At 39.9% G+C, this 12,260-nt stretch overlaps 1 protein-coding gene across 1 annotated transcript in view; it reads left to right on the top strand.

Moving 5' to 3' along the window:
• Positions 1 to 12,260, top strand: part of PDE3A (phosphodiesterase 3A) — a 290,017-nt gene that overhangs the window by 230,748 nt on the left and 47,009 nt on the right. The window contains exons 3-5 of the mRNA XM_037514264.2: positions 367 to 624; positions 2,462 to 2,616; positions 8,075 to 8,199. Coding sequence (XP_037370161.2) covers positions 367 to 624; positions 2,462 to 2,616; positions 8,075 to 8,199 — 538 coding nt within the window. The remainder of the gene's footprint in view (positions 1 to 366; positions 625 to 2,461; positions 2,617 to 8,074; positions 8,200 to 12,260) is intronic.

Below are 12,260 nucleotides of genomic sequence, written 5' to 3'. Positions count from 1 at the left end.
TTCCCCTGGTTTATTATAAGAATACATATGACATACAAAATATGTGTTCATCAGTAGCTTATGTTATTGGTAGGGCTTCCAGTTACCATCATTTGATAGTTTTGGGAGTCAAAAGTTTATGTGCAGATTTTGGACTGTGTGAAAACCCTACCCCTCAAGGGTCAACTATATAACTAAAATTAAAATAATGTGACCGTATTAATGTTGCTTTCAGAATAAAATTCTTTAATAATATACACTGAAAGGCTGAGTTCTTCCTAAGGAGTGATCTTTATGAAGTTTCTACCTGTTCTCTGAAAGCCCCAATTTCCTTCTTGGTGCCTTCGGCGCAAGCCTTTTCTCACTGCCTGTCCTGTTTGTTCTCAGTCGTCAGGAACCAGCATCACTGTGGACATCGCTGTGATGGGCGAAGCTCATGGCCTCATCACCGACCTCCTGGCGGACCCTTCCCTGCCCCCCACTGTGTGCACGTCCCTGAGGGCAGTGAGCAATCTGCTCAGCACCCAGCTCACCTTCCAGGCCATTCACAAGCCCAGAGCGAATCCTGTTGTGACCTTCAGCGAAAACTACACGTGTTCTGATTCAGAAGAAAGCTCTGAGAAAGACAAGCTGGCTATTCCCAAGGTGGGTATCAGCGACGTACTCCTGAGAAGGTTGAACTTTTTCTTTTAGTTTAATTTACATTGGACTGTCTTCTAGCTCTCCTTCTTTTCACCTCAGATTCATAGGCAGATTCACATCAGTTCTTTCTCTGCAGTCCAGAGTAATAAAAATGAATCATAAAACCTGTCTTGATGTTTGACAGCTTTCTGTAAATAAACAGTTTAGCTTCTTCCAGGATCTTTTTGATTTAAATGTGCAAGTTTTAACTTGTCTGTGCCACAGCCTCTCCATGGAAGAGGAGTGTAGTAGGAGAAAAACAACAGAAAAAAGTCCCTGTCCAGATGCCGCTGTGGGGGTTCAGTTGAAATGTGCTGCCTCCTGCAATGCAAGACTCCTTTGTTCTTTGATGTCTCTGTAGGATAGTCCTCATAGAAGCCATGGATTTCTCAAACCCAAAATGTTTGGATTTCAGAACAGAGTCTGATATCCTCCACCCAGTTGAGGTCTCACTCTGAGTTGAGAGCAAGTCACTTTAATGATTCTTAAATAAAACCAGAGGTGTTGGAGCCTGGCACATCCAGCAGTTCTCTCTCTAGTAAACCAGCAACCATGCCATTGCACTGGAGGTTCATCAATAACATTGGTCTCTTGCTATTGTGCTCTTCACCAAACTCTTTTAATTAGGTGTTTACATAGTTGCCTTTAAGCATTTGCTTCTCGGAGAAAGGCTTGAGTAAGCATTATATGACATAAAGGAAAAGGGAGAGACAGACTGATCCCTTTGAATCTCAAAAAAAAAAAAAAAAAAAAAAAAACATGAGATCACTGACATGTGAGGGCAATAATCCTGTTATTTACAGCATTTGACCTCTCCCCCTTAAAGTACCTGCCAAGATGCAATAGTCAGATCTTTGCATAACATCACAAACAATTTAGTACCAGAGTTTTTCTTGAGTTCCATGATATCATATACTTCCCTTCTCAAGCCTTTTTATTATCATCAGGAGAGCAGAATGCATCTTTGTAAATCATGGCTACACAATCATTCTACAAAGAATAAGTAGCCACAATAAAAATGGGTTGAGCTTCTAGCTATTATAACTATTGGTGTAGTTGTATTAGAAAAATATGTTCAGCTTAATATTTTAGGTCAAGACACTTTTTAGCATATGGGCGAGGCTCATCTTGGTGAGCCCAGGATCTTGTGTGAGTGCTGGTTAAGCCACATGTTCTGCTGGGACCTGGCAGGAAGAGAAATAGCACAGAGAAGGTTTAAGTCAATCAGCACAGTCTTCCATTAAGAAGAGTTGGTGCTGATGTAATTACCCATGTGACATCTAAGTCACCTGACCCATCTTAAGCAGAGCATTTTGTGAGTTGTACTCTTAAACGTAGCTGCTTTCATTTGTAAATCAAGAAATTAAAATTTAATCAATAAATACTTTGGTATAGAGACTCTTGTGCAAGATCTGCAAATTACACCATCTCCCAAACACTTGACTTTTGAGGAAAACTTCTGCTCATAATAACTGATCTATGTACATAGATGTGTAAATCCTATTAAACTAATATAACCATAAAATCATCCCAGAGTTAATGCTTCCTCATCCCTAAGATCCCATGTTTATATAATCATTAATAGGAAGCTCCCAAAATGTTATCTTTTTTAATATTCATTCATTTTGTTCAGAAACTTTTATTGAAATTCTGAGCACCCAAGTTTTAAATAAGTGGGATTCAACTAACATAATGCAATAAATTTACTCCCATCTGAAAACTCATTTCCTTCCAATATGTTACATAGAAATCGGTGGTTGAAAATATGCGTGATAATCAAATCAGCACTTCATCTTCCCAGCGCTTGAGAAGGAGCTTGCCCCCAGGCTTACTGAGGCGAGTTTCCTCCACTTGGACAACGACCACCTCAGCCACAGGTCTGCCTACCTTGGAGCCGGCCCCAGTGCGGAGGGACCGCAGTGCTAGCATCAAACTGCATGAGGCACCTTCATCCAGGTGAGACGAGGCTCCTATTGGTTTCACATGACTCAGAGAACTTACTTACCAAAAAATGATAAATTACTGGGGGAAGGAAGGCCCGAAGAATTACAGTTGGTTGGATGTCAGTTTTGAAAGTGAAAAAAGTGTGTGGTTTAAATGCAGAAGAGTCAGGGATTAACACTAAATAATTGAGCATAGATTGTGTTGTGTGGCCTTAACTATCAGTGGAGACAGTGCCTTGAGGTGACTTTGGATGAAAAGCATTGAGCCCCAGATAGAGGGAGGATAGATTTTTATCTAGATTGAGAGCCACATCGAGATCCTTAAATCCAAAGTATCCAACCTGACATGTGCCCATAAGATTTCACATGTTCCCCAGGTCCCCAACCAGCTATCCTTGACCACCATCCTAAGAAACCTAGGTATGTTCAGACATCGGACAATTTCAAGTTTATTGAGTGTATTAATTTCAATTTTACAGAGGGACTTCAAAGCTAAAATTATAAAAGCTAAAGAAAAGATATTATTGAGATCTGGTAGGAGTTTTTGAGAAACATTATCATGAAAAAGGTGTTTTTAGAGGGAGCTTTTTTATTTGTCCTTTGCTGTTAAGAATAAAAAACAACACACTTTATATGCATGTAATTACCCTGCCAACACTTACCACCAATTATAGGTTTTTGAGACATTTGTGTTTGTTTTATGAGGGACCTAATGACTGAAAAATAACCACATCTTTGTTGGCCTCCAGGACAGGACTATTAGAAATCATTTTCTTTGGAAGTTGGCTTTGAATATAAATAAAGCACCTTTCTGAGATTGGCAGAGAAACAGAAATCTTTCAAATCATAGAAATTTAATGACTGCTGACTTTTGTTGTTTTCTTTATTAAGCATAGGTTTGCTTGCTTTCTTCCATATTAACATTTCTAGTGTAATAAAACTATAGAATTGGAAGCAAACTGCAATGATTCTTTTCTATATCAGTGTAAACCCACCTCCAGCTAAATTACCTGAACTTTGGTAAAAATTTAAATGCTATCACAGGAGATGTTAAGCAGTGTTCTTTATGAACATTTCCTAAAGCTTGAAATTCCTTAATTTCCTCTGAAAACATTGGCAATTGTCAGCAGCAGATACTGATAAGTGGTTATGAATAGTATGATAGCTAAATGTTGCTTAATGAATTATGCTCAGGGTGAATATCACTTAGAAAGGAGACCACACCTGACCAGGATTCCTGCTGTTGTCTAGTTAATGTTCCATATAGAAGGTCTACCAAAAATCCACCCATGCTTTCTTAAATGTCTTCTCTCTGTGTGTCATTGTTCTTCTGGTCAAATCTCACTTTTTCCTACTATATTCTTCTCTGAGTTAAATGAGATCAAGGGCTAATGTTAAAATCATGAGGAAGAAGATATAATTGTGAATTTAACTTCCAAGGAGACTGTCATTCTTTTTGTGAATTAAATAAGCAAAATAAAATACTTTCAAAATAGATAAAGAATAGCATATTCCTTTTTCCTTCTCTTTTTTCTTAGAAATATTCATGGCTATCTTGCCTAAAGAGACTTTTTTCCAGCCTTTTTATTCTTTGATTTAACTGTCCTATGAAAATCCTGCTGTAAAATCTGAGAATCAGAAAACTTTTTCACCATTGTGAAAACATGAAATTCATCTGAAGAGAATTCACACCCTTTTATAGAAAACCATATTATATTCGAGTGGCAAATGCACCACCACTAGCAGTGTTGGCTCATTCTTTGTCGTAGGTGCAAACAGGGAGAAGACAGCCTGAGATAATCACCAGTCCTGAAGTTAAATCCTACATACCAAAGTTAAAATCTTCTGCCCATAGGAGAGCTGGTGCTAAAACTGCTGATTGATTTCCAAATTGAATTGAGTTTTATCCTTATGTCTCTTCCTTACCATCTGTCCTTGCACTGAGGCTCTTTGAGGACTGTAGTGGTAGGAAGAAAAGTAGAAATGGTTATGAAAATTAGGAAGAGTCAGCTGGAGGGAGAGCATGGGATGATTTACTCATGGCTCATTCTGCATGCAGCCTGGTGGCAGGGATACGACCCAGAGGGACTGGGCATGGCACCTCAACTCTGTGTCCTCAGAAGCAAGTGCAAGGGAAATTAGGTGAAAGAATTAAAAGGATCTTTTATTTTATTTATTTTTAATTTTTCTTTATTTTTGCCAAGAACTGGGGTGCAGGCCAGAGGTGTGAGAGGATTCACCAGAGACAGAGTGGGGAGCGGAACAGAGAGAGAGTGGGGAATAGAACAGGCAGATCTACTGAAATACATTGCTGAGGGGAGCGGCAGGGGAGACAGGAGTGGCCTGTTGTGCTATGTGGGCAGCTCCCTGGCCGGGATTGAACTCAGGTCATAGGGGTGATAGCACTGAGACTTTACTCCCTATGCCACCAGGGAGGTGCAAAAGGAACTTTCAAAAAAGGCTTTCAAAAGTCTGAAATAAGTCATACCCTGATCATTCCAAGTCAGCCTTGGACCTGAACTCTTCTTCTGTATACTAGGCAGAAAGAAGGATGTAAACTCGGTTAGGGAAACTCTTGGGACCTGGTACAACTTGGGAGCCAGGTTGAAATTGTCATGTGTAGAACTAAGGTCATAGAATCCACTTTGGTGGAGGAGGGCTGAGCTCCACAGCAGGTGCAGATCTTGCCCCTGCTATGGCAGCAGGAGAACAGGGAAAACTTTCCCCTTGCTGTTTTTCTCCCCAGAATCCAAATTATTACATATGTGTGAGATCTGAGCAAGAATCAAAAGAGTGCGAGTCAAAGCAAAGACTCCTGGCAGGATCACACAAAACACACTATGTGGACATGCCTGTAAATTAAAATAGGTATTTGTAGTCACACAAACACAAACATGCACACACAGACAAGTATATTGACTTATTGTTTTATTGATATATTTCAATAAATTAATATTATATTAAGAATGGAATATACAGCTAGAATTTTATTTATGTTGAAGATCATTAATTCTCCATATATTAAAAATTCTCATTGGATTTTAATAAAAACATGAGCATGTATTAAATGTCTTTATTAAAATTAGTAGTATTGGGCAGCTTTTGAACTAGCCTTTATAGTGTAACTTTTTGAGATATTGAGAATTAAATCCAATAACATTAAAGTCTTTTAAAAATCTTCATATAAAACTAATAACTAATTCATTGTATTTGATGTACTGAGAAATTAAAATTCCTCTGTCTCATATACATCACATGATATTTCTTTACAATAAATCTTACAAACCAGCAAAAGGAGTTGAAAGAGAATAGTGTTATAAGGAAATAATAGTGTGATTATCAGTCTGATTTTTCCAAGTTTTCTTTGTTTTTATTGTTTCAAAATTCCAGGCATTTGTGAAATACCTAGAATGAGATTTCTAAGAAAAATATGAGGAATGCTTTCCTTCTTTGTGTTTGATAAATGCTGCTATTCATTGCACCTTTCAAATGTCTAATTTATAATCTGTTTGGTAAACTATTAGGAGGAAGCAGAAAAAAACAAATTAATATTTTTATTAACCTTGAGGTTACATTTTCTTCCTCCATATGTGCACTAGCTTCCCTCATCCTCCATCAAACCACCCATGCCAATGCCATACTCCATTCCTTCCCCTATCTCCTCTCTCCCCACTGCCAGTCTCTCAGAAAAGATGAATTTTTAAAGACCTGAGTCAACAGTTAAGGAAAAAAATCTCTCTGAAATGGAAAAAAATAGAAGAAATCAGGTACCAGAAGTGTCAAACTGGACATCACACTCACTACAGCTACCCAGTGCTCACTTTATTGATAACCAAGGGATCCAGCAATAGCCCAGCACATGTTCAGAATTCTTCCCTTTGAGAGGTCTGAAACTCTAAATGCAGCACCCTAAAAGTCCTTTCATTTCACAGTAGCATATGCTGTGGTTTGGATGTAAGAAGTGAGATTCTAAGCAATGCATGCATAATGTTGCTTGCATAGAAGAAGCCATTTTGGGTATGGAATACCTCCAAATTGTACCTCATTAATTATACAGCTTACATGACAATCTCCACCATTCCTGGCCCCATAATTCCATCAATTTCAGGTTTATTTACAATAAGCTTCCCAGACGGACCAGGTATGTCCTGCTTACAGTGCCAAGTGAAGATTGGCAAAGCATTGGGCTGTCAAATTATATTCATGCAAATTACAGCTCTTACCCAGTACCAAATTTACTAATGCTTGAAAGCACACAGGTGGTAGCAAAACATGGACCAAGCATTTTTCCCTTGGAGCAGTCCAAGACTGTCAACATAGCTTCGTAAATTCTTTTCTCTTAAATGAGGACAGATTCTGCTTCAGATTTAACTAGTAAGGTTTTGAGCATTGCATGCAGAGAAATTTTAGTTTGGAACACCTTCAAAATTTATATCCCATTAGGGCTTCCCCAGTGGTGCAGTGGTTGAGCACTGGGTTGCGAAGCTGCCCGCAGCCATGCAGTGCTGGTTCGATCCCCGGCTGCTCCCCTGCCACCGGAGGAGGGTCCCACATGGCGCGCAGACCTCTCCTGCCACCCGCTGCTCCCCTCAGCAGTGTACTTCGGTCCTTCTGCCTGCTCTGCTCCCCGCTCTGGCTCTAGTGAATTTTCTCGCCCTCCCGCGCTTCTGACTGTACCCAGTGCTTGTATAAATAAATAAATATATCTTAAAAAAAATTATATCCCATTAATTGCATGACTCTGTAACATTCTCCATCCCAAACCTCCATAGATCTATTGATTCCAGATTTATTTGTAATAAGCAACCTAGACGAACAAGTACGTCCTGCTAAAATCATTCTGTAGGTGAAGACAGTCCATTACCTTTCACCTAGAAACAGCATCCATTAATGGCAAGTTCATCATTAGCTTGTTCACAATGAGATTTGGTTCACTATCCCCTTTCTTTGCAGGGAATCACCAGTAAAAGAAATGATAGTATAATGCAATCTTTTCCTCCACAAAGTATATTATTTTTGCATGACTTTATAAGCACTATTTTTGAGTATAGAGACATCAAGGATAATAAGTAATAAAGAGCATAGAAAAAGCACTTTAATATTCATAACTAATATAAGTGCACCTGCATTTTTACCAGGAAATTTGCCAAGGTTTTGGAAAATCTGGGAGGAACATGATTATAGAAGTAGAATGAGTTCATGTTAGATTCCTATGATTTGGATAAGTAGAAAAGTTACCTTCTTTTGTTAGCCCAGTGTGATTGATGAGTGACTTCTTTCTCCCCACAGCCAAGGAGACTGAGCTCAGATAGCCTGTTTTGTGATTTGGAAGGAAAGGGCTTCTGTCCCAGAGCCTGAATCATTACTCAGGGAGGCAAGACTATTTTGGAAATGATGGTGTGATTCTGGCAAGATCTGCCCAATAATGGGTGAACATTTCCTTCACTTTTCTTCCTGGTCTGTCTTTCTAGTGCTGTCAGTCCAGATACTTGGAGTAACCCAGCGATGATGACCCTAACCAAAAGCAGATCCTTCACTTCATCCTATGCCATTTCAGCGACTAACCACATAAAGGCTAAAAAACAAAATCGTCCGGGTAAGTGACTTTGAAGGAGAAGAGCTTGCACTCACTGAGATTGAGTCTTGGCGTGAAAATCAAGCCCTTAGCATTCTGGTGTTATTCTGAAGGTGCCCTGTTCTCAGATATGATTGGTTTGACTGGTTTTTTTTTTAAGATTTTTTATTTATGCATACAAGAACTGGGGTATAGGCCAGCGGTGTGGGGGTGAGAGATTTACCAGAGACAGAGTGGGGAACAGAACTGGCAGACTGACTGAAATACACTGCTGAGGTGAACAGCAGGTGAGTCAGGAGAGGTCTGCTATGCCAAGTGGGTCACCTCCCTGGCTGGCCGGGGATCGAACTCATGCTGCAGTGGCTGGTGATAGCTTCATAGTGCTGAGACTTAACCCCTTGTGCCACCAGGGAGGCCCAGATTGGTTTGACTGTTTTAAAAAGGAAAGGTCTATATAACCAATATGTTGATTCAGTTGTCACTTTATATGATGATCCAGGTTCTTTCAAGTCACCATTTCCCTCTCTGGAACTTACTGGATGAACAGGAAATGAGTGTTGCTGTTGAGGTGACTGTGTGGCAGCATCATCTTATAAAAACCAAGGAAACGTCAAAGTTATTTTTAGTACCTGTTAAAAGAAAATTAATTTTCAGGAGTGTGGTTTTTAAATGAGTTCAAGAAAATGTCTCACTTACTATGCATTTTACAGTTTTTTCAAAGAAATCTTTAGGTCCCTTTCTCCCTCCCAAATATATACATGCTGAAAGAGGTATTTATAGTTGGGAAAATACAATTCAGGACCTTTGAGAGCCTTTGAAAAAGACCTCAGGTCAGCAAGCAGAAGACCCAGTGGCTCTGACTGTCATTTGTGAACAAAGGAGCAAAATGAAGTTTCAATTTCTCCCACCAAGAATCTGGTATCCAGCTGCAGTGTGGGTTTTTCCAGGAGATGGCAGGGCACCCATGGGCGCCAAAGCAGCAGCATCTCCCTTCCCTCATGCTCTGTGAACTCAACAAGTATTTATAGAGTGTTCTCTGCTTCTGACACTGGGCTGGTTTAGGAACATGGCATTGACTAAGCCAGACCCAGCTCCTCCTCAGAGATTCTCACTTATAATCCAGTTGACAATTTGAACAGGTGGGCGACACACTCTATAAGCGTGGTAAAAGCTTTGATAAGGAAGTGAGGGAAGATTTTCAAATAATGAAAGAGAGATCCAAGATCCAGCACATTGAGAGAAAGTGTGAGGAACTTAAGGTCGTGAATGGCTGGTGGAGCGAGTGAGTGGAGAGGGAGATGGAAGCAGAGCGACAGGCAGGGCGAAGCAGGACCCGGAGCTCTGGTGAGGCGTGTAGCTAGTGAAATTTCCAGCTGTGAGGTCATCGTCCCTCAGATCATTTCATGTTCCTACCTGAAACATAGGAACGTGAAATGATTTGGGGGACGATGCCCTCATTTAGGTTCTGTGCTGGAATCCAGTTTTTGTTAGATTCTGTGTTCAGATTAGCCTTCTGCTAGAGTCCAGTGGAGAGTTCACTACGAAGGTTCCTGCTGAGTTTCTTATTCTTCTGCCTAAGGAGCAGCTAAGGAATTCCAAATGTGGCTCAAGGGGAAATGTGCCCTGTCTCATGGGGCACCTTTTTTTTTTTTTTTTAAGATTTATTTATTTATTTAAGCACTGGGTAGAGTCAGAACCGCGGGAGGGTGAGAAATTTCACCAGAGCCAGAGCGGGGAGCAGAGCAGGCAGAAGGACCGAGGTACACTGCTGAGGGGAGCAGCAGGCGGCAGGAGAGGTCTGCACGCTATATGGGACCCTCCTCCGGTGGCCGGGGAGCAGCCGGGGATCGAACCGGCGCCGCAGAGGCCGCGGGCAGCTTCGCAACCCAGCGCTCAACCGCTGCGCCACCGGGGAGGCCCGCATTTTTAAACTCAGTGTTTCTATTTCTTCTCAGAGAAGCATGAGAAGTGTGGATTTACTACAAGCCACTGCATCATAGAAGCAGAAGTCAAAATGGTGATGTTCCTGCGAGGGTTACAAAAACAATAGTCATATTCAACTAATAATCCAAGAGCCCATCTTTAAAAAAAAATGAACTTTTAATTTTTTAGAGACTTCAGCATTTCTGATGTTGTCTCTGATGTCTAAAAAAGACAACTGAGGATTTTTTTTTCCCCTTTGCTCACCCACTTTGGCAACTATTCCTTGAACCCATTTTAGCACCAACTTAAAAAATACTTAAATCTCTACTGTTCACTCTTCCTTCAGAAAGTATGCTTTTATTGGAATTGCATCTATGAAAGAAGCCATAAAGGTAATCTGATTTTCTTAAAAATGAATCAAATTGGATCCTCTTCGCTCATTAGAATGTTCATTAAATTGTATAACTTAGAAGTCATTCACACCTGAGAAACAGAATGGAGCTTTTGTCTGAGTCAAGCAAAAAATTTACTTCCTTGTGATTGCCTTTATGGAAAATGCAGATTAGCTCAATAGTGCTGGGATTCTTCTGGAGCCCCCGCTAGGTAGAGGAGCTGAGTTTGAGCATTCCACATTAAACCTGAGACTTTAAAATGAGCATTAAAGTGGTCCCAGATTGGTAGGATCCCATGGCTGCCTACAAAAATATGGGCAGATGATTTTTGGTGGAAAGCGTTATTACCAGTTAAGGGCCGTGCAACTTGAATACGTCAAGTTCAAATTGAAGCTTGGAAGCACTACAAAGGTACAAGAAACACATGAGTTAGAGAAAACAGGAGAAAAATGCCTTTCCCATCTCTAACAGGATTGAGATATTTAAAGGCTAAAATATTTAAATATTTCTTTTAAATATTTAAAGGAAAACAGAGGGCCATAAAACATAATAGCAATGAAAAAAGGCATCATTGCAGAGCATATAAATAAATGACTTTTGGAAATGCAGTCAAGGAATGTGATAAATTAAGTGGCATAAGAGATGATGGGAGGGAGAGTAGGAAAGTGAAGGGGGAATGTGTATAGAAATGTCCAGAATGCAGTAGATGAGAAATTGGGAGAGATTTTCAGAGATAGAGGAAAAGGAATTAGAATGTCTGATATGCATAATCAGAGTTTTAGTGGAGGTTAGGGAATTTTAAACTTTTTGAGGAAAAACAGTCAAGGAACATTCTCATGTGTTACAAAACAGTGAAACTATACAACACCAAAGGAAAAATATATTAAAGTCAACCAGGGAAAAAGATGCATTTCCTTTTCTGGAAAGGTAGTCCATCTGAATGTACAACTGTCAAAAATGGGTATTGGAACACAGCTGAATATTTTCTTCAAAGTTCTCAACCCAGAATTGTATGCCCAGCAAATCTGTCTCATAAATAGCAGGCATCAACTAAAGATATTTTCAGTTAATTAGAACTTTGCCACCTACCAAATCTTAACTAAAAGAATTTTTGATGGCGTGTTCTGAAAAGAAGAATGGTATTATCAAAGGGAAATTCAGAGAGTTATTAAAAAATGTTGGAAAGTCAATTGTAAATCATGAGTCAACCTAAGTAAACATAATCCATAAACCCATAAACAATGATATTTCCAGATTTGTGGGTATTCTTTGAGAGATTTTTTTTCATAGTTTTTTTTTTTTTTTTAAGATTTATTTATTTATTTATACAAGCACTGGGTACAGTCAGAAGCCCGGGAGGGTGAGAGAATTCACCAGAGCCAGAACAGGCAGACTGACGAAATACACTGCTGAGGGGAGCAGTGGGTGGCAGGAGAAGTCTGCACGTCATGTGGGACCCTCACCCAGCGGCCGGGGATCGGAACCAGCACTGCAGAGGCTGCGGGCCGCTTCTCAACCCAGCGCTCAACCACTGCGCCACTGGGGAGGCCTACTTTGAGAGATTTTTTAAAGGCAAAATTAAAATATTAGACAATAATAATATGTAACTCAAAGGATGAAGTGTGAATTTCAGTGTTCATTATTATGTAGCCCAGGAATGGGATTCAGACAAAGAAACTAAGACACAAAAATATTAAGTATTTTGCCCAAGATCACACAATTTTCCTGAACCCTTTCTTTTGTTTTGGTGGCTTCATACTAGAAAAC

This window comes from Talpa occidentalis, unplaced genomic scaffold (genome assembly GCF_014898055.3).
Source record: "Talpa occidentalis isolate TD23 unplaced genomic scaffold, MPIMG_talOcc4v2.1 talOcc4.16, whole genome shotgun sequence".
In the NCBI taxonomy this organism is placed as follows: Eukaryota; Metazoa; Chordata; class Mammalia; order Eulipotyphla; family Talpidae; genus Talpa; species Talpa occidentalis.
The sequence above is the reverse complement of the archived record's forward strand: the minus strand, read 5'-3'. Positions and strand labels throughout refer to the sequence as shown.